Below are 19619 nucleotides of genomic sequence, written 5' to 3'. Positions count from 1 at the left end.
GGATGCATGCGGGTAAATGAAAAATGAGTAACTTTTATTAGTTTATTAAACTTAAATACATTATTATTTAAAAGCGAATCCTTTACATTTAAAAGGAATAACTTCGTCCAATATCCAAGCATATTCTGCATATATATGTAGGTACCTACATCAAGTCAATTACCGAAGTGGAAGATCGGAAGCCGGATCACTAGGTTTATTGAAAAAATCATCAATATTTATAGATTCTCCATGAGGCCAACAAAAATCTAAAAGTAAACAATAAGACGGTAGGTAGCTGTTCGTTTCTGATTTTATTTTCCAATGAAATACCTTCTGTTATATCCAATACTGGAACTGTTTTCATTTTATTGAGCAGATCAAAAACATTAGTTACGTAAGGTGAATCCAAAAGAAACTGAAGTAATCCATATTCGGGAAGAAAGTCTCTCCATTTATTACCTTTATCTTGTGCACCTTAAAATACTTTTGTTTATTATCGCTAAATAATAATACAGTGAAACTGGCTTAAGCTTAGCATGGAACCACTGACAGAAATTACTTGTGCATAGAGCGCGAAAACTAAAAATTTTTATATTGACTTTCCATTTTATCCGGATATGATAGCCTTGTTCGGGCACAACAAATCGTTTTTAACATGTAGGTATAATTACATTCTTCGTTGTAGCGAACTCTTAGAATGTTTACCGTGCAATAGAGACCACAGACGACTCTAGATATTTAGTTATCAAAACACAAGGAGTGGAAAATGAAATGCAGTAGAACTTGGTTACGACAGCATCGGTTATAACGACAACTCTAATGTAACGTCATTTTTCAATAGTCTTTCAAATTTACTATTAAAACCAACGTTTATAAACAACAAACTTGGATTTAAGACATATTTTTATTCCTAATACAAACCCTTAAAATGGTTGTAATGTTATCAGTACTTTAGCCCTTTGGCAGCAATGTTGCGTATTCCCTACTGCCCCTGTTAGCACATACTACAGATGCCTGCATACTCATTGCCAAAAAGCTTGGGTATCTCATTCCCACCAGCCACTAATTCTGGTGAGAGGCCAGTCCCTCCGGACTACACCTGGAGGTAGGGCGGAAAGGAAAGATGAGGCTAACGAAATGAAGACAGTAGAGAGTGAAAGATTATCTGTGGAATATTACTACCCCTGCATTTGCCTAAATGATGTAATGAAACTATAAAAAGTTTGGAGCAAGGCAGATGGACCTGGGATCGAACTGGTATCCTCAAGAATGATAAGCAAAGGTGTGAACCTCTCTAGATCATGTCGTTCGTTATTTATAGCTCATAGGTAACTTCATATGGGTTTTTTTACCTAGTAGCATGGCCTAAAGGTTTAGACCAATGTTTAGCATTCGGGAGAACGCTGGTTCAATTCCGTCATCTGCATTGGTCCAAGTTTTTCTGTGATTGGATCACTAAGGCAAAGGTTGGGGTTCATTAGATAATCACTCTCTACTGTCTTCATTTCGTTAGTCTCATCTTTCTCACCCTAATCACCAAATACCCTTTCCAGATTCTTAAAAGAGTGCCTTCCGCCTTACGCTCCGGTGTAGTCCAGAGGGACTGTTTGCCCTTCAGCATCAGCTGGTGGAAAGGATAGACAAAAGAAGAGGGGGGGGGCATACGGACTGCATAGTTAGTGAAAAGTGCTTCCGGAATAGTTCAGTTTGTGTACAAGTTACATATAATACGTACACCCTTTTAGTAACGACACCCGGTTATTATCTCAAATTATTGCCGATCCCTAAGATGTCACTATAACCAAGTTCTAGTGGATTTTAACAAAAAATATAGATGCTTATGTTAAAAAAATATAAATCAAAAAACGGACTGACAAACACACGAGTGATCCTACAAGGATTCCGTTTTTTATTCGAGCATACGTAACCCTAAAAGCATCAAGTATGAGAAGGCGCACAGAAAAACTTCATTGAAAATTTCTGTTACATTTTGTAACAGCACGGTTACCGTTTTTATGTTTATGGTAAGGGTCAAGTCCGCAAGATGTTCAGAGTTGGCATTGCCCGGACATGACTAATATTGTAAGTGGATTTTAACTTCATTTTTACACCCCATTATCCTTGTCGAAGGTTAGGTAAAAGTTGAAAAATATTTTCTGGATACACTCCAATTTGAGACAATCCTCCCGGATATAATCCAAACTTCTATACAATATCTATTGCGATCTCTTCCCATAAAATCTATTTCTCTGCTCGGGCAATGCTGACTATGGACATCCTGATAACTTCTCCCGTAGTATTTACATACCGAAAGAAGACACAGGACCTGTATTTAATAAGCTAATTGATGATTCCAAAGTTGTAGTAGAATATTCAAAGGACATGCTAGATTTACCAATCTCCAATGTGGAGACGGCCCCTTGCACCTAATATCAACGAACAATGCCATTAAACATTTTCTACTTATCGATAAATGTAGTTAAAAAACATTGGGAAGAGCAATACCAGTAATTAACATTAATCATTTAACTGCATGTTCAATTAGAAACTATTAAGTGCTTAATTATTTGTATAGTATGTAATCATAAGCATATATAAAAAGGAAATCGGTCATTAACCGATACACAGAAACAATGAGAATTTCATTATTTTCTTACACTTAAAAACAAAATGTAAGCAAAAATTCTTACTTGCGGGGTTTGCTGCTTTATTTGAGTACAAAGTCCAAACAACTTTTTAACGCAAAATGTGACATATTTAAAAGTCCTTTCGATGTCAGCGTCAGTAGGCATCTTTTTCCATAATTTTGGAGGCTTTCCTGATGCTACAATCCAATCATCTACAAATCTCTAAAAACAAAATTTTGTAATAGGTGGTACGACACCTGAGTGTGGAGATTGAAAAGAAGGTAGATATTTCTTTGTAGGTATGTTATGTGTAATTGCAAAGGGAGTTTTGACCAATTCATGAAATAAGCAATGGATTTGTGAAGGCTCAAGATTATGGCTTTTCATCTACGTACAATCAATAAAAATTCTGCAAAAACAAATGTACATACAATACAAATTCTTACCGCGTAAATATTATGAAAATGGGCCAACATCTTAAACTTTCTAATTTGGCTTCCATACTTTTTTATAAGCATCGTTATGAATTTACTAAGGGTGTTTTCAGATCCCTAAAATATACCAAAAACTGTAGTACATTTAAAAATTATTTCTAAATCAATAAAATCAGTAAAGTTGTGACTGAAAGTTGTTCATAAATCAACTTTATATCGTTAATCTAAAGACAATCTTCGCATTTCCCTAAACCTAGAATATCTCACTATGTGCTCTGCACCTTTGCCCCTCTTTGCGCCTGCTCCTATTCTAATACATCTCTTATTAACTCCCCATATCTCAGAGGTTACCCTATCTCTCCTTTCCCTTATTGACTCCCACAGCGCCTTGTGTTCTCCTACTCTTTCTAATACATACTTCTTCCTTCCTAATCTTTAAATTTTGCCGCTCAAGCTTCATATGTTCTCAATCTGGCATCCAATGAATTTCGACAACTGGGTCGAAGAAGTGAATTAACTTACACAACAATCTACGATAAAAAATCTAAAGCCAGTCAGTCAACTATAAGCTATCATATCAACAAGAAACAGTTGTCAAAAAGACAATAATCAAGCCAAAAGTTCTCCAATTGGGACCTTCACATTGCGCTATACGGAAGACCAAGTTAGGGTCAGGTTTTTCGATCAACTTAGTATCATTTGATATAACATATAATTAGAAACCAGTTATTTAACTTTGAAGTTGTCCATTTATTGTATCTACCACCATCCGAGAAAAATGTCAACTCGAAGGGTCTGGTTCAGCAAATTTTACGCGAAAATTCAAACAATTTTTTTAATTTCTTCGTTCACTATTTTTCGGCTACCAAACATTTGAGACGCAGGATATTTGTAAATTAACGGTAACTAACACGCCAAAGTTTCTTCAAACATTATAGTTTCGTCAGGTCATTGCAAAAGTTTGTAAAATTGGACAAAATTAACAAATTATATTATATTACCGATTAAAATGGGTAGGTAGTATCTTTGCTTTTATGAAAAATTATTGTAGCAAACTGAAACGAACCAAACATCAAATAGTTAGTTTAATTTTAATCACTTCAATTGTGATTTTAGGCAAATTTCCTCAAATCTCGTTATAAAAAGACAGTGATATAGAGAAAAAATTGTGCTACATTTTAAATTTGCTTTTCGTTCATCAAACACTAGATACTCTTATTATTTCGAAGCTGATACCTGCGGGTTTTTCTAAAATACTTTACACTTACATCAATTACTACACAAAAGTAAATAGGATAACACAGTAAAACTCCAGTTAATTTTTCATCGGTGTACTCTTCATTTATTTCTTCAGCAACGTTTCGAATTGACTCCCCTACACCCCATTTCGGTGACATTCCCAAGTCATGCTCTCCAATTAATACCTTTCTATCTATGTGCGTCTCCTTTAATATTGCAAAAGTTTACGTTACTTTATCAGCATATTTGGTTTACACAATAATTTTCATTTTTTCCTTTTCTTGAGATACTATGATAAAAATCAAAGCCAATTAAAGGGTAGAAAGTATATTTTATTCTACTAGCGTTTATCCGCGATTTCGACCGGGTGAAACTAATTCAAATTGTTTAAACCAATCAACAATCTAAAAGTAGCCTAGATTACTTAGTCTGTAAAAGTTCTATCAAAAACGGTTCAGACTTTTCAAAGGTTAGCCCATACAAACAGATACACAAGGGTTGTTTATGTCAGTATTTAAATCCATCTTAATCCTTTGAATTTAAATATTGACCATTTATTTTTAAGTACTGATCCTTTATATCTAAGTACTGACCTGCAAACTGACCACATGGATTTAAACATCATTCATAATATTTTAAATACTGATCAAAAGGAATTAAAGCACAAACCTGTAAAATATAAGCTATATCCATTTGAGCTTAAAAAAATGCAGCTAGGTTTAGGTATTTTGATTTTAGACATACCTACACTTTTATTTAGAGTGACGGTGACGTTTAGCCTTTTGGTACCCAAATACAAGAATTTTCAAGGTAAGTAGATAGATTTTTTGAATACATAAATGCAGATGGTGTCGGATATGGTTTTTAAATGTCTGTCTGTAATTTTTAGCAACAACGTACGTTGTTTTAATTATTTTCTCATATTTTGGATCATCAAAAACGTTTTTAAAGGTACCTAAATAGGTACCTATCCACCTATTCCATAAGCGAAATCATCTGTGTTCAATTGAACTTGCAATCTACATGCCTTGAAAAGTTCTTATATTAAAAGACGAAACGTCGGTGTTGGTTACCATAATAAAAACCATTTTGCCCCTTTTTTGGCTTTGATTTTTGTGATTCTTAACGACTTTTGGTTGACATACCCTTCTTGTAATTTCCAAATTCTGCTTTAAAATATCCAGTAAAGTAGTTCTAGGCTGTTCAATTAAACTGGCGAACAAAGGCATATTCTTGATTTAAAGGGAAACAAGAATAATGTGAATTTTAGAAAAAAAACAAGCCGTGACGTTAGATTAAAAAAAATATACTTCCTCACAAAACCAACAAACTATCAAAATGAACAGTGTAATGTTACTATGGTTATAGTTATTACTTTGAAATATTGATTTAGCAAACTGAAACCGCTAACGAATACAAGCATATTATAAGCAAAGAATTTAGGAAATTAAGGGTTGAAATGTTTATATTTGCGTGTAGAATCAACACCAACGTTTTATCCTACTAAAGAACTTATCTTGGTAGCGGCGAAACGTCGGTCTTGGTTCTACATATAAACCTTTCAACCCTTAACTGTCTAGATTCTTTGCTTATTCATAACAAAACTGAGGGAAAGAAACAGACAAAATAAGCACATTATATTCACATTAGTTTGTTGTTTAATGCAAAGCATATATTAATTTATTTTTTAAGTAAGATGGCACTTTCCTTAAATAGCGACCTAATTTCAAAAGTCATCTCTACATTTTATTTTGAATGGTTATTCAGTACATATAGTTTTTTCTTAGACTTGCCCAAATAACACATATTCTTTCTCTGAGCGACTTCCAACAAAAGAACATCCTTTATTTCAATGTTATATATTATATTAAGAATATTGATATTCTATTAGGTGCATGCTATCATCAAAGGGCGGTATCATCTTTTAAAAATACGACGCGATATGGGAAAATTCGTACAAATCAGTAATCTTTTCAAAAAATTAATAAAATAATATAAGCCCAATAAATGCAATTTATGGCTTTGGAGGGGTGTTACGCTTTGTTTAAATGATTTTGAGAGTTCGGTTATTTTATTTATGATGTTGCATGTCAGCGTCCGTTTTACCCTACCTATAGAAGGCATCATGGTACAGAAAAATTCGTACACATACCTCAAGACATCTCTTCGATTTATAATAAGGTAAACTCAAAAACTATTTTCTTAAAAGTCACCATATACACTCATCAGAAAATAATACAACAATTAGTTATACTAACGTATATTCTTTAATATCGTGCACTACATTTCTTCGTTATCAGAAATATTAAATAAATCAGCACCCTCAACATAAATCCCTTCAAAGGCAGTACACTCTACCGTATCACTCTCTGCTTCAACCTCGTCACAATCTTCGTTAGACGATGAAAGAAATTTATTTGTATCGTTTGTTTTCACTGAATTAAAATTGTGTATGTATTCCATTGGTACATCACAGAAAGGGCAGGAGACAGGACAATACTCAACTTCAATTTCTTTATGAGCATTGCATTTACAATATGGACACTTGTAGTAAGGGGGCCAAACAATTTGCATGTCTGAAATGGAGCATCTGTTATCTTCATGAAGTATCACACACCTCGAACCAATGAGCTGTGAGATAGTTAAGGACTTAAATTAGAAAAATAGTAAATACCTAAACTAACAACTTTATACAGAAAGCTGTGTATTAAATAACAAAAAAAAACTATAAAATCATCCAAATTAAATTAATCTGCGTATAAACAACTTTTTGTCTGTGAAATTTAGAAGAATCAATCAATGCGTAAACGTGTTGCAACTCTGATACCAATATCCTTATAAGGAATGACCTGTAAGTGGATAAATACCACTTTGTGCTTTTTATGTACATAATTCGAGTTGCATAATTAAACGGTATATGATTAAATTAAGGTTTAAATTCAATGAAAATTTATCTGCTGATAACTTTTTAAGAAGAAAAAAGTTGAAAATAAGTTAAAATGTTGATATTTCTACCTCTTAAACATAATATTGTCCGTCACTGTTTATGGTTTATCTGGAGCTCCATCCTGGAAAGCTATTCTGTTCTTTCACTCGAACTAATATTGGTATAACAGGAATAGTTTCCCATAAGAGTTTTGCATAAGAAATGTCTAAAGTTTGCATACATATGGTATCAGTTCAGTGAAAAGGTTGAATACCTCTCCGGGTGTTACAGCGAGACACATGACTAACTGCCGAGTCAATGTTTTTGTAACGTACAGTATGAAAGCAGTAACGTCCGCCTCTCGCGCATGTGAAAGCTCATGAGATTTTGAATCACCTCTACCTAGTTAATGTCTCATAATAGCTAAACGTTATTATATACATAATATGAATCTACAAGAACTACTTAAAAGGATATTTTCTTCACATATAAAACAAGTAGGCACTTCTGGGTATTCAAAACAATTTGATTTTGTTAAAGCCACTGTAATGCTATCAAATGTATTTTCTCCAAGTCCAAGTTTCTCCAACCTGTTATCATACACAACATCTTTTAAAAATAAATTGTGTAAATACAAACTGTTCATTTGAAACTTTGTAAGCGTCTTATTTTTGTTATACAATTCAAAGAGGTCCTCCATATGTTTTACAGTTAATTTAATTTTTAAAATCATCTTTATATCGTCAAATGTTTTAATATTGTACTCATTAATAAAAAGGACTTTATCAATAATCATTTCTGAGGCTTTTGCTAGCCACAGGTATGTCTTTAATTTGGTAAGTGAAAACAAATCATAATCAACATTTTGAGGAAGACCAAAACATGGAAGTTTCTTTTCAACTAGACCATTAAGTCTGAAACAATACTTCAATATTTAAAACTGCCAGGAAATTCTAATATTTTTACCTTAATACTTCTAAACAATCCCAATAATTGCAAATACTTCCACTCTCATTATTTAAAAGTATCTGCAAGGGATCTTTCCTACAATTTTTCAAAGTTAAAACTTTGATGATGCCTTTGTTTTTTCGTAAATTAATTAACTTATACAGGGGTGCTACTATACAAATGTACACCCTATTTGGGGAAATATACAAGCCCTGAGCCCTTCTAATGCTAAAATCAATTTTCAAATGAATATATTTCTTTAATATTTTTAATTTTTCATTTTCCAAATTTATTTTGAATTGAATCAAAGCTCCTGAGTAACAAAGAACAAAGTAAAGGTCTTTTTCATAATGCTCCAAACCTAAAATATAAAACTTTATAATATTCTAAAGAAAAAGAATTTAATGTGTTTTCAAACCTGTTATTTGATAACCATCTACACTTATTACCGATTTATCCACCAATTTTCCATCCTGATTTAGAACAACTATTAATAAATGAATTCCTTTAATGATAAATAAATACATGTATCCTTCATTTCGAAATACTTGAAAAGAATTAATTTTGATGAAATCCTGCTCATAAATCATTACTTCCTCAGAAACAGATAGAGAATGTTCAGTTATATCAGAAATGCACAATGCAATGGCTTTTCCAAGATTATCTCCCACTAGCAGCAGTGCTAAAGTTTTTTTAATATTTATTCTAACATGTTCATAAACAATATTCTTAAATTTTACCATCTTCTTCTGCCTGTATCCACTTCAATGTGGTGATTTTTCCAACAGGTACTTCAATTCTTTTTAAAAACAATCCATTTTCAATTATTTCACTCTCATGAGAAATAATTTTCCAAAAGGTCAAAGCCCCTTCATGACCAACAACTAGAATACAGAAACTTAAATCTTGAATGCTTATCAAATGACTCCAAGTAAATGCTAAAAATTAATGGAGTAGAAATAACAAAAAAGTAACACTTCTATAATAATTACATATGGGGGTGACCATTTCTACTCTTTTTTTAAGTTCTGTTAGTTGTGCTTCTGGTTCATTATAATCAACATTTTTCCAATTGATCATAAAAAGGTTTATAAGACACTGACTAATGTTACACAGGCATATAAATTCTTCAACATAATTAACATGTACTCTTCGTATGAATATTTCTAAGGAGCCAAAGTTGGTTAAAACAGCAACTGCACAATATGTTTTAGAAGTTAATCCTCGGGGGGAGAACTTCACTGAAATTGGTTGACACTTATCAGACACTTTTAACTTAGGATAAATGTCTGAACGTAGAAGAACTTCATATAAATCATAACGAGGTATTGAATCTACAAAACCGTCTGCATTAATTCCTAAATTGTCACTTATTGAAAATTCACTGGGCTTCAAAAATGATTTTGCAAAGGACGGATTTTTTTTTAAAAAATTTCCCATATACCCACGAAAACGAAACATATACAATCCAACATTGGTAATGATACAAAGATAACCATCTTCAGAAGTTTCTAGACCATTAAAGTTACAGATTTCATTCATAAAAGAAGTTTGTTCTAAAACTTTAAATTCCAATTCACCATTGTCATTTTTTATTTCAAACTCATTATTTTCATTTACAACTTGACATTCAATATTTTCATTTTTAATTTCCATGTTTATTGTTTGTTGTGTTCTTGAAGTTATGACCATAGATAATAGATATACAAAGGGTAACCATGGTTATGACCAGTTATGACCCAAGGACCATAGATAGACTACGACCATGAAACACGACCATTTATAAAGTAGTATTCATTCTTGAGTTGTTCGTTCATTTCATTATCTTTCCTAATATATCTTAGGTTTACGAATAAGTCTATGATGAGTGTTTTGACCTTTTATTCTATGCGTTACATGCTGATTTTATTTGAAGTTAACTAAGGTTTTTTGAAAATATTTCATTGTAGCCAAATTAACGTACAGGCTAAATTAAGTCCAGCTACATTTGTATTTATTATTATTATTATCTTGTGTTGCAAATTGTTGTAAATAATACAATTAAATATAATCCAAATTTATGTGTGCGATAACTTATGTAAATATCATTTCTAAAAATATATCATTCTCATTCAAGGAAAGTATCCGTAAACGTGTAATTCTTCTCATTTGCCATTCGACAAAACTTCAATTTTACCGCCACAAACGTTTGCGCAAAACTTCCGGTCACGAATTGATTTACCATTGATTTACTGCAAGTTTTCGCCTATGGTTTTCACATGTCTATAGCACAGTATATAGTTTTCACTAATCATCCTATTACATCCTGTCGTGGCTATATTTCTGCCATTGCTCATAATTTGCCTATAATTTTACGCCATTTTGTTCTTCGTTGTTAGTTGCTTCCGTGAACGTGAGGTGTACAACTTTTCTGATTTTCTTGATTTTACATTTTATTGTGCTCGCTTTTTTTGATTAGCTTGCAGGTATGTTTTCTAGTCGAAACAAACTTAGTTTAATAATTTTACTGTTATAATTTCTCTTTTGTAACTTCTTTGTTCATCACTAATTCGGCCATTTTTATATTTGCATTTTGCACAGAACGTAAGAACAAGACGGATTTCAATCAGCATCATTTAGATTTCGCCGATTTTTAAAAACATGTAAGTTTTTAAACAAATTTTTGTTAGGTATAGTTCGATTTCTTTTATTGCCTAATTGCGCAGTTCTTTGGACATTATTAAAAAAAAAAAGTTAATTTCAATATGCTATTTTACTTTTATAGGACATACGCAAGTAGTAAACCGAATTCTCGTGGTTTTGGAAATCGTGTAAATGGTCCAGGCGGACGAGGTGGTTCTTTTGGTGGTGCTTCCATAAGAGGACGTCGTGATGAGCAGGGCAGTAGATTTTCAAGTGGTACCAGTCGATTTAGTCGTGGGGGAAGCTCTAGAGGAGCACCTGGTGGCTCTGGAAGTGGTCGAGGTGCCATGAGACCTAGTGGGATAGGAACAAGGGCTTCTGGAAGTGGCGGACCACCGGGTGGTAGCCGTTTCGGTGGCGATCGTAATAAAAATTTTGGCAGAAAAGGAGGCCCAAATGTACGTTTACGAAGGCCAGCTTGGGACAGTAAAGTACTGAGACCATTTAAGAAAGACTTTTATGTTCCACACCCAAGTGTTGCCAATCGGTCACCTTTTGAGGTTGATCAATTTCGAAGAGCTAAACAGATAACTGTTGATGGATATGATGTCCCAAACCCAATTCAACATTTCAGTGAAGCTAACTTCCCTGATTATGTTTTGAGTGAAATAATGAAACAAGGATTTGATGCTCCTACAGCTATTCAAGCTCAAGGCTGGCCAATTGCTATGAGTGGAAAAAATATGGTGGGTATTGCTCAAACAGGATCTGGAAAGACTTTGGCGTACATTCTTCCTGCTATAGTGCACATAAGAAATCAAGAAGCTGTTCAAAGAGGGGAAGGCCCCATTGTACTGGTTTTAGCTCCTACTCGTGAATTAGCTCAACAAATTCAACAAGTTGCCTCAGATTTTGGGCATTCTTCTTATGTCCGTAACACTTGTGTGTTTGGAGGGGCTCCAAAAGCTCCTCAAGCAAGGGACCTAGAAAGGGGTGTTGAAATAGTTATTGCCACTCCAGGTCGCCTGATTGACTTTTTGGAAAAAGGGACCACGAATTTAGAACGCTGTACATATTTGGTTTTGGATGAGGCTGATCGAATGCTTGACATGGGTTTTGAGCCTCAAATAAGAAAGATTATTGAACAAATTCGACCTGATAGACAAGTTCTCATGTGGTCAGCCACTTGGCCAAAAGAAGTCAGAAAATTGGCTTCTGATTTTTTAAATGACTACATTCATTTAAATATTGGGTCTTTACAGTTATCAGCCAATCACAATATCTTGCAGATTGTTGATGTTTGCCAAGAGAATGAAAAAGAAGTCAAGTAAGTTCTGAAAAAATTGTAGTCAAAAATGATATTTTTTTAAATAAGCAAGTTAATTTAGGTATTTTTATTTATTTTATATGATGAAAAATTGATCATAAATTTCATTGCTGATTACATATTTTATGTCCTCTAAGAAGAACTGAATTATTGTATTCTTTTTAAAATATCAGGACTGTTAAAATATGAAATTCAATATTCTTTTTTTCTTTTTTCCTAGGCTGAACAATTTATTACAAGAAATTGGTAACAATGGGGAGCCAGGTTCAAAAACGTTAATATTTGTTGAAACAAAAAAGAAGGTAGAAAATATCACGCGAAATATCCGCAGATACGGGTGGCAGGCAGTTTGTATGCATGGGGACAAAAGTCAGCAAGAAAGGGACAATGTTCTGAGGGAGTTTCGTAATGGAAGATCAAATATTTTAGTAGCTACAGATGTTGCAGCTCGAGGACTTGGTAAGAATTAACTGCTAGTTTTTTTAATCCTACTCCAAAGATCATTAATTTGTTCTTAAAAAGGGAATAAAGGATCATTATTAATTTAAAGGGTACTTTAGATAGGTTATCTTTAATTATTTTTTTCAACGTTGCTTCTAATAAAAAATAGTAATTGTAATTGAAAAAGATATGTGTTTGAACAGCTTACTGCAAAAATTTTTTTATAAACAAATTTCTGTAGTTCCTGTTTTCCTTTCAAATGAGATATTTGATCCTTTGGGTAAAAGATTACTACATATATTTGAACGGCTGAATAATAAAAATAGAAACTATCTATGGAAGCATAGTAGCATTTTAATAACAATTTTGGATATTCCAGACTGGTTTAAGTGGCGATCATAAAAAAATTTTACCTCTTAAAAAAAGTGGTATTGTTAAATATTTTAAAGATAGGTGTACATTTGGTAGTATATCTTGTAGGTAAATTTGCAAAGAAAACGTCATTTTTAATAAAAAAATTCAGCTCATTAATACTTTGTAGATTTTTGGGAAGGTTTATAATTTATGTGTTTAAAATTTTTATATATTTCAAATAAAATAAAAAGTTTTCCAACGTTTATGATGTATGCAGTATTTCATACTTAGTATATTCTTTTTATTTTTTTTTTATAACTAACCGGTCTGGTTGTCCTTTTCTGTTTCAGAGGCACATGCGAGATGAGATATGAGCGTAGTTAGCAGTCGAGTGCTAATATTACGCAAACTGTATTGCGTTCTTGAATTTAAAAAGGATGCAAAATGATCAGTAATTAAATACAAAAAAGTAAACACTGTCTCTTGCGGTGCCTCTGGCTGGCTGCCCGCCTCTTATTCCGAGGCTAGATCAGTTAAACGCATGAAAAATCTATCCAAAAATGAATTAATGTAAAAAAAGTCATGTCGACAAGAAGGCCGATTTTGGAAGATTAACTGTGGCAACTTTCTAAATGGATCTTTCCTCCCTTTAATTTCCCAATTTTCTTATCTCTATACAAAAGTTTTTTAAATGCAATGTTGTGGGTATAACATTGAAAAAAAAAATCAATCTAAACACCACTACAGTTTTTATTTTCGCAAGAATGAGCATTTCTGATATTTCATTATACCCTTTTATCCTATTGTCGTTTTTTTCCGACTACTCCATTCCATATAATTAAAAAAACCATTTAGACAACGTGGGATGTTGTCTTGACATTGAATTAAAATAAAGTATTGCCAATCTTCCTGTCGGTCCTGTGCACCGGTATTCAACGGCGTGTTATTGGATCTGCTGCAGCCAGCTTCTCTATTTGCTACTATTGCGATACAGATAATTTTTATAGCCGGAATCACGACCGACGTGGCAGTGAAATGGTTAGTATTTGAAGACTCCTTTTAGTTTATTAACCAATTACCCACTTTATAATACGTAAGTTAATTTTTTAATTTTTTTGTTGACGTGCTATACATATTTATAAACATGTACGGCTTGTTTGTTTTATAAACATTTTGATAATTCCTTTTGAGATGGGGTATTAAAAATTAAAACTTCTAGTAACATTAAATTTGACGCAGGTGGAATTGGAGGGGGAGTCATGATTTAAATGTGGGATGTTAGAGTTTGTGGGGTATGATATTAAAGGTTACTGCTTACACATTCTTATTACTATAATTTCTTTTATTATAAACTCACCAAAAAAACAAAAACATTTCATTTTACCCCTATTTTATCTTTGACGATGTCAGCAAAAATAAAATTCTATTTTCATGCAGTGGATTAAGTTCATTATTTTTCTTGGTAAGGAAATCCAACTGTTTTTTCTGTCAACGTTATTGTTCCGTTGAACATTACAAATTATTTTAGAATGAATTAAATTTTAATTTTAACCTTAAAAAATTGTAGGTATTTTGGATAAAACATTCTTTGTTAAAGCAAATAGGTTTTTACAAATTATTTTAGCATGTATATTGTTTTTCAATAGATGTGGAAGGTATTAAGTATGTCATAAACTTTGACTACCCAAACTCTTCTGAAGACTACATTCATAGGATAGGAAGAACAGGAAGGTGTGAGGCTACAGGAACTTCCTATGCATTTTTTACACCTAGCAATTTTAAACAAGCTAAAGATTTAATATCTGTATTACAAGAAGCCAATCAGGTATGTTACTAGTGCATAAATGTGAATTTATAGTTTAATTTTTATTTCTTCCTCTTAATTTGGCATGCCTACACCTTGAAATCAGTGTAGCATGAGTGCTTTTGAGAGGTAAATTACAGTTTGGGAAATATGCCTTCGGTGTCCACACATATAAAAGTCTGGATCCCATCCTCAACTTTCCCCACATTTACAAATATTTATAATATTTTATTCTTTGTGTTTCATTAACACTTTCAGGTATACAAGCTTAATTACCGCCCATTGTTTTACAGATTATTAATCCTAAGTTGTCAGAATTAGCCAATAGCAGTGAAGGTTATGGTGGTGGCAGACAAACTCGATGGGGCGGTGGTTATAGGAATAATTACCGTGGGGGTAGAGACAACGGAAGCGGAAATCAATTGCCCCGACAGTTTGGTAGAGGCGGAGGTAGAACTTATGGAGGTAGAGGATGTGAGTATTCTTTCTAATCAAGTTTAGTTGGTTGGCTCCCTGTGTTTGCTACAAAATACAAAAAAAAAAATATGAATGAACGACATGTTCATTTAAAATGAGGAGTAGTTATCAATTTTAATGCTTGATTTAATTTGCATTGTTATATTAGTCATAATTAGTTCATAACATTAATCAAAGAACATCATTTTGTATGTCTGATAATGTCCTGAGTCATTACAGAATTATTTTTATTTATTTTACAGCGTATTAAAAAATCGTTGTTCATATGGATGCTTATAAATGTATGCTGGAGGTTCAGTATTTCCGTTTTCTTCGCATTCCATTTCCGACGTTTTCCTAGAAAACTTTAATTTCATCTCTTAATGAAGGCGTGTCTAAAGGACTCTCTTCTCTGCTTAGGTTGTAACATTGTAAGATGTATTACATATTAATTTTAGCGTTAATTTATTTTCGACATACAAGTAAATGTAATAAATAATTAGTTTTAGTTTATTTTTCGATGACAATTCCTTCGTTTCTGTAAATATGTTCAAGAATTAATAAATAGTTATGTATTCGTTATAGAATTTATTTCAGAAAAAAAAACACCAATATGCATCTAACAGAACAAATTGTATGACGGAAATAATATAGAACTTAAAATTTGAAGTGATACAGTAAAACAAGACGGAATGTTTTGTTCTGTAACAAAGACATTTAAGAACTAAGTAAGAGAACTTTCAAAATTTTTCATTGCTGCTTCTGTAATTAAAAAAATTTTTGCTGCAATATGTTGAATTATCACGGTAAACATCACAATATTTAAAGTTTTCATACACTTCTGTATTGTAATCACAGTTGGTGCTAATGGGGTTATGGTACCATGAGTTACTCCAACTATCGGAACTGGAATCCTGTCCAAACGGTTCATTACGATCGTAAAAATTCGACGAATAATGACTAGCGTATTGTTGTTTGTTCCAGTAATTCTTAAAATTGTTCATGAAGGTTCCTCCATATCCCATCAATGTTCCTGTTAATAAATTTGCAGTCGTCTGACTCAATTCTCGGCATAGAATCTTGATAAATCTCGTAAGTTCCATTGGTTTTCCTTCTTGAAGCGTTTGCGACATAGCGATTATATAATTTCTGGCCAAACGTAATGTTTCTATTTTGGACAGTTTTTGAGATGTATTGTGGAAATCCACGCCTGGTTGTTGTATAGGCATCCGACTGGAACGTCACAATTTACAATCTAACGTTTTTAACAAATATATTTTACCTTCTAAGACGATCTAAAGCCGCGTTAAGTCCATGCATTCGATTTCTCTCACGTGCGTTAGCTTTGGATCTTCTTATTCTAACTTTCAAAAAACAATTTTTATCTGTAGTGGAAGAAGAGGATGTAGCGCACTTGTCCATTATTGACGAGATCATTTAGAAATTTATATTCAGCTCTGTGGGCTTCTATATATGGATTTTCTTTCTTCCTTATCATAATTACTTTGTTTGTTTTCCGATTTTCCACTTAATCCTACAGGATAACAGTTCAATTTTGTTTACTTATCCCACCGTATGTTGTTATATGCCATATGGCTACAAAAGAGCTCATTTTGGAATCTCTTATCGGCGTTATACATGGCATTTTAACACAATTTAGTTTTGATAAAATAGCATATGGCACGTGTGGAATATTATATCGAAATAGATTACATTTATATATTTATTTCGAGTCGTTCATTAGTTGATTCAAATTTTGTAAGGGTGTAACCACCAATACGAAATTTATAATAAATGTTTTAACATTAGTTTCGGTCTGTCTGGTCCTTCTAGTCTTTCTATATCTAGCAAAAAAGTTTTGGAATGGGGGGGACGCAAAGAATTAATTTTTAATATGACAAGTTCCACTCCTCATCTTTTATTTTAATCTCAAACAAGCTTTAAAATAATTTTGAATGTTTCCCTGCCAATTCTAGTAATAATAAACTTTAGATCTAATTTTATCAATAGTTTCATAACAACGGTAGCTAAGAGCAAAAATAATAAACTTTTTAAGCGTATCCACTACGAGTTTTGTCAACTCAACTTTTTGTACTTGATGTCCGTAATTAAAATAACTCATCATGATGAAAATATCTACGATATTAGACAAAAAGAAGCAACGTTTTATAAAAAATCACCACGCTACATTTCACGTTATACGAACCTCGTTGCTAAAGATTATAAGAAGAGCAGATGTAAACCACATGCTGACATGGGTTTAGCTCATTATCCTCCACCAGATCCTAGGGAATTTTTAAAAAAACATTCTGTTAAGCCAAAACCTTTAAAATGTCCCAAACAATTAGGAAGAATTTGGAAAAAGGAATCACCACCACCAAAAGAGTTTTCGTGTGTGCCAACAGTAAAAGAATGCTTAGAAGAAGAACGAAGAAGGAAAGAGAAAATTCCTGCCCCAAAAAACTACATTCGAGTAAATATTAAAAAGGCTATTGGAGCTAAACCAAAAGAACCAGAGAAAAATATTGTAGATACTCGAGTTGGGCATAAACAAAATATAGATTCCGGCGTGGAACCCAAATTCATATATGGAGAAGAATTCGGAAAAATTCCTAGCTACCTTGAGCAATTGATGGAAGAAAGAATTTTAGAACGCCAATCAAAGAATGACGTTTCTGGAACTGAGCAGCCCAAATGTAAATATATTACAAGAGAAGAAAGGGAAGAATTACTTGCGGTAAAAATGATATCTTGTTATGTTTATATTTTAACATTCAAAGTGTTAATTCATAGGGTTTAAAGAAAAATTGGGAGGAATTACAAAAACAGTACCAAGGATTACCTATTTTAACGGATACTATTCCAAAAATGAACAGAAAATCGAAAATGGAAGCAGATTTAAAACAACTTGAAAAAGATATTGTTATGATTGAAAGACATCCCTATATTTACGTCTACGACGATGATGATCTGAATTAAACTACAAAAGTAACAGTTTAATTTCTGTAATTGCGGAATAAAAAAAATTATACCTTTGCATGAGTTTTATTTAATAGGTACAGTAGATACCGTCATTCGCAAACATAGCCACTCGTGCTGTTACGTTTGTTTGTTATATCTGTGGTTATAGTATCGATCAGAAAAATTAATATCTATAGTACAGGTTGTCTATGGTACAGGTACTAAGAACAGTTTGTAACGTCGCATCTAGTTGCCGCATTTGTGTGTATATTATGTATTGATGTTATTGTGTGTGTACTGCAGTGAATATATAACTAAATAATTAATTTGTTCCAAAGTAAATTAATAAAAAGTGTTAGAAAATAATCGGTTTCTTCGTGATTGTTTTTCGTTAAAATGGCGATGACTTCTTCACAAGTAAAGCAACAGCAGCAAAACAACATGGCCGGTAGTGGAACGGGCTGGCCACGAAGAAATAGTCAAAATTCAGCTGCTGTAGTTGGCGCTACATCTACATTTGATACAAAATTCCCCGCACCTTCTGCTGCAATTAACAGGATAATCAACTTGTATGTTATATAATATTTCTTCGTTTTCAGTTTCAGTTGTAACATTTATCTTAACAGGTATCCTCTTACAAATTATACTTTTGGAACAAAAGAACCACTATTTGAGAAAGACCCCAGCGTTCCTGCCAGATTTCAAAGAATGCGAGATGAATTTGAAAGAATTGGAATGAGAAGGAGTGTTGAAGGTGTTTTATTAGTACATGAACATGGATTGCCGCATGTTTTGCTTTTGCAGCTAGGAACTACCTTTTTCAAGCTTCCCGGTGGGGAACTGAACACCGGCGAAGATGAAGTGGAAGGACTGAAACGGCTGTTAACTGAGGTATGTCATTGCTTGCAAAGAACTTATTCTGTGCGGTGAATTTATATTACACATGCCTATGTCATATATTTTGTTAAGTCAAAGCCATTCATCTATTGTTTTTAAACTTTTCAGTAATTGTTATTAATTGTTGAATTTACAGTAAATTGTATGAATGGCTTTTACATTCTGTGTTATTTTAGATTTTCTAAGTATCGGCCTAAACAGTCAATGTTTTTAATAATTTTATATAAAAATGTAAATTGTGTTTTGTACATGACAGCTGGTTATTGTATAACTTTTTAAATTGGTGCAACTATAAACCAATGTGTTAAGAGTCATGGTAAATGATTTCAGCGAAATATTGTTTTATGTATCCGTCCAAAGCAGTGCTGCTGATTCCCATTTCTTCAGAAAAAGTTATTAATAAAACTCTTCAGCAGAACTGCTCACACATTTATTTTGGAAATTGTGATTGTTCGCTTAAATAATTCGAATAAAAATGAATTATTTGAATCATGTTGATTTTTTGGTTTAAAAATATAGGCATTCAATTAACAATTCTTTGTATTGTACTTTGAATAAGTAAAATTTCAAGAAGGTAGTCAAGCTTCTTTTCTACTCCATG

At 32.7% G+C, this 19619-nt stretch overlaps 6 protein-coding genes and 1 non-coding gene across 12 annotated transcripts in view; 4 read left to right on the top strand and 3 right to left on the bottom strand.

The window, feature by feature from the left end:
- Positions 1-84: 84 nt before the first annotated feature.
- On the bottom strand, positions 85-5615 carry LOC108741753. The gene is made up of 7 exons (XM_018476659.1): positions 5428-5615; positions 4312-4488; positions 3056-3160; positions 2673-2831; positions 2291-2408; positions 313-456; positions 85-248 (listed from the first exon to the last, which is right to left on the bottom strand). Exons 1-7 carry the CDS (start codon positions 5509-5511, stop codon positions 160-162), a joined length of 876 nt encoding a protein of 291 aa, XP_018332161.1. The 5' UTR covers positions 5512-5615; the 3' UTR covers positions 85-159.
- A 911-nt stretch (positions 5616-6526) lies between these two features.
- LOC108741769 lies at positions 6527-9814 on the bottom strand. Of its 3 annotated transcripts, none has more exons than XM_018476679.1 (6): positions 9149-9814; positions 8897-9094; positions 8575-8838; positions 8175-8517; positions 7686-8122; positions 6527-6915 (listed from the first exon to the last, which is right to left on the bottom strand). In XM_018476679.1, exons 1-6 carry the CDS (start codon positions 9810-9812, stop codon positions 6563-6565), a joined length of 2259 nt encoding a protein of 752 aa, XP_018332181.1. In that variant the 5' UTR covers positions 9813-9814; the 3' UTR covers positions 6527-6562. The 3 variants fall into 3 exon arrangements, with proteins under 3 accessions (XP_018332181.1, XP_025830492.1, XP_018332182.1); XM_025974707.1 differs by having other exon boundaries at positions 6821-6913; positions 7298-8122; XM_018476680.2 differs by lacking the exons at positions 6527-6915; positions 7686-8122 and having other exon boundaries at positions 8502-8517; positions 8575-8643; positions 8705-8838.
- A 609-nt stretch (positions 9815-10423) lies between these two features.
- LOC108741763 (ATP-dependent RNA helicase p62) lies at positions 10424-15668 on the top strand. 4 transcript variants are annotated; one of them, XM_018476670.2, is made up of 7 exons: positions 10426-10621; positions 10737-10798; positions 10921-12105; positions 12326-12564; positions 14547-14725; positions 14998-15178; positions 15424-15668. In XM_018476670.2, coding segments are annotated over exons 2-7 (1794 nt in total). In that variant the 5' UTR covers positions 10426-10621; positions 10737-10796; the 3' UTR covers positions 15432-15668. The 4 variants fall into 4 exon arrangements, 3 of the variants coding, with proteins under 3 accessions (XP_018332174.1, XP_018332173.1, XP_018332172.1); XR_001938557.2 differs by lacking the exons at positions 14998-15178; positions 15424-15668 and adding an exon at positions 13251-13938 and having other exon boundaries at positions 10424-10621; positions 14547-14632; XM_018476671.2 differs by lacking the exon at positions 10737-10798 and having other exon boundaries at positions 10425-10621.
- LOC112904537 lies at positions 14776-14914 on the top strand. Its single transcript, XR_003231179.1, has one exon. It is a non-coding gene; the product is annotated as a small nucleolar RNA SNORA57 (small nucleolar RNA).
- A 92-nt stretch (positions 15669-15760) lies between the features above and the next one.
- On the bottom strand, positions 15761-16698 carry LOC108741765 (neurogenic differentiation factor 6-A-like). The gene is made up of 2 exons (XM_018476674.2): positions 16443-16698; positions 15761-16393 (listed from the first exon to the last, which is right to left on the bottom strand). Exons 1-2 carry the CDS (start codon positions 16595-16597, stop codon positions 15901-15903), a joined length of 648 nt encoding a protein of 215 aa, XP_018332176.1. The 5' UTR covers positions 16598-16698; the 3' UTR covers positions 15761-15900.
- Positions 16699-17181: 483 nt separating this feature from the next.
- Positions 17182-18189, top strand: LOC108741764 (enkurin). The gene is made up of 2 exons (XM_018476673.1): positions 17182-17897; positions 17954-18189. The coding sequence occupies exons 1-2, from the start codon at positions 17259-17261 to the stop codon at positions 18137-18139; spliced, it is 825 nt and encodes a 274-aa protein (XP_018332175.1). The 5' UTR covers positions 17182-17258; the 3' UTR covers positions 18140-18189.
- Positions 18190-18332: 143 nt separating this feature from the next.
- The window catches only part of LOC108741762 (cleavage and polyadenylation specificity factor subunit 5), a 4386-nt gene continuing 3099 nt past the window's right edge, over positions 18333-19619 (top strand). The window contains exons 1-2 of the mRNA XM_025974684.1: positions 18333-18690; positions 18748-19012. Coding sequence (XP_025830469.1) covers positions 18518-18690; positions 18748-19012 — 438 coding nt within the window. The 5' untranslated portion in view covers positions 18333-18517. The remainder of the gene's footprint in view (positions 18691-18747; positions 19013-19619) is intronic.

Source organism: Agrilus planipennis, unplaced genomic scaffold, assembly GCF_000699045.2.
Source record: "Agrilus planipennis isolate EAB-ADULT unplaced genomic scaffold, Apla_2.0 scaffold16, whole genome shotgun sequence".
Taxonomy (NCBI): Eukaryota; Metazoa; Arthropoda; class Insecta; order Coleoptera; family Buprestidae; genus Agrilus; species Agrilus planipennis.
The sequence above is the reverse complement of the archived record's forward strand: the minus strand, read 5'-3'. Positions and strand labels throughout refer to the sequence as shown.

Bases quoted from the DNA above. Each gene is read 5' to 3' on its own strand.
- LOC108741764 (XM_018476673.1), top strand. From the start codon at position 17,259: ATGTCCGTAATTAAAATAACTCATCATGATGAAAATATCTACGATATT. The intron at 17,898-17,953 runs GTAAAAATGATA...GTTAATTCATAG, and splicing joins AAAGGGAAGAATTACTTGCG to GGTTTAAAGAAAAATTGGGA.
- LOC108741765 (XM_018476674.2), bottom strand. From the start codon at position 16,597: ATGATCTCGTCAATAATGGACAAGTGCGCTACATCCTCTTCTTCCACT. The intron at 16,394-16,442 runs GTAAAATATATT...GTGACGTTCCAG, and splicing joins GCTTTAGATCGTCTTAGAAG to TCGGATGCCTATACAACAAC.
- LOC108741763 (XM_018476670.2), top strand. The intron at 12,106-12,325 runs GTAAGTTCTGAA...CTTTTTTCCTAG, and splicing joins GAGAATGAAAAAGAAGTCAA to GCTGAACAATTTATTACAAG. The intron at 14,726-14,997 runs GTATGTTACTAG...ATTGTTTTACAG, and splicing joins TATTACAAGAAGCCAATCAG to ATTATTAATCCTAAGTTGTC.
- LOC108741769 (XM_018476679.1), bottom strand. From the start codon at position 9,812: ATGGAAATTAAAAATGAAAATATTGAATGTCAAGTTGTAAATGAAAAT. The intron at 9,095-9,148 runs GTAATTATTATA...ATTAATTTTTAG, and splicing joins AGAAATGGTCACCCCCATAT to CATTTACTTGGAGTCATTTG. The intron at 8,123-8,174 runs GTAAAAATATTA...GTATTGTTTCAG, and splicing joins GATTGTTTAGAAGTATTAAG to ACTTAATGGTCTAGTTGAAA.
- LOC108741753 (XM_018476659.1), bottom strand. From the start codon at position 5,511: ATGCCTTTGTTCGCCAGTTTAATTGAACAGCCTAGAACTACTTTACTG. The intron at 2,409-2,672 runs GTAAGAATTTTT...CGTTGATATTAG, and splicing joins TAAAGCAGCAAACCCCGCAA to GTGCAAGGGGCCGTCTCCAC. The intron at 249-312 runs GTATTTCATTGG...GTTTACTTTTAG, and splicing joins AGTATTGGATATAACAGAAG to ATTTTTGTTGGCCTCATGGA.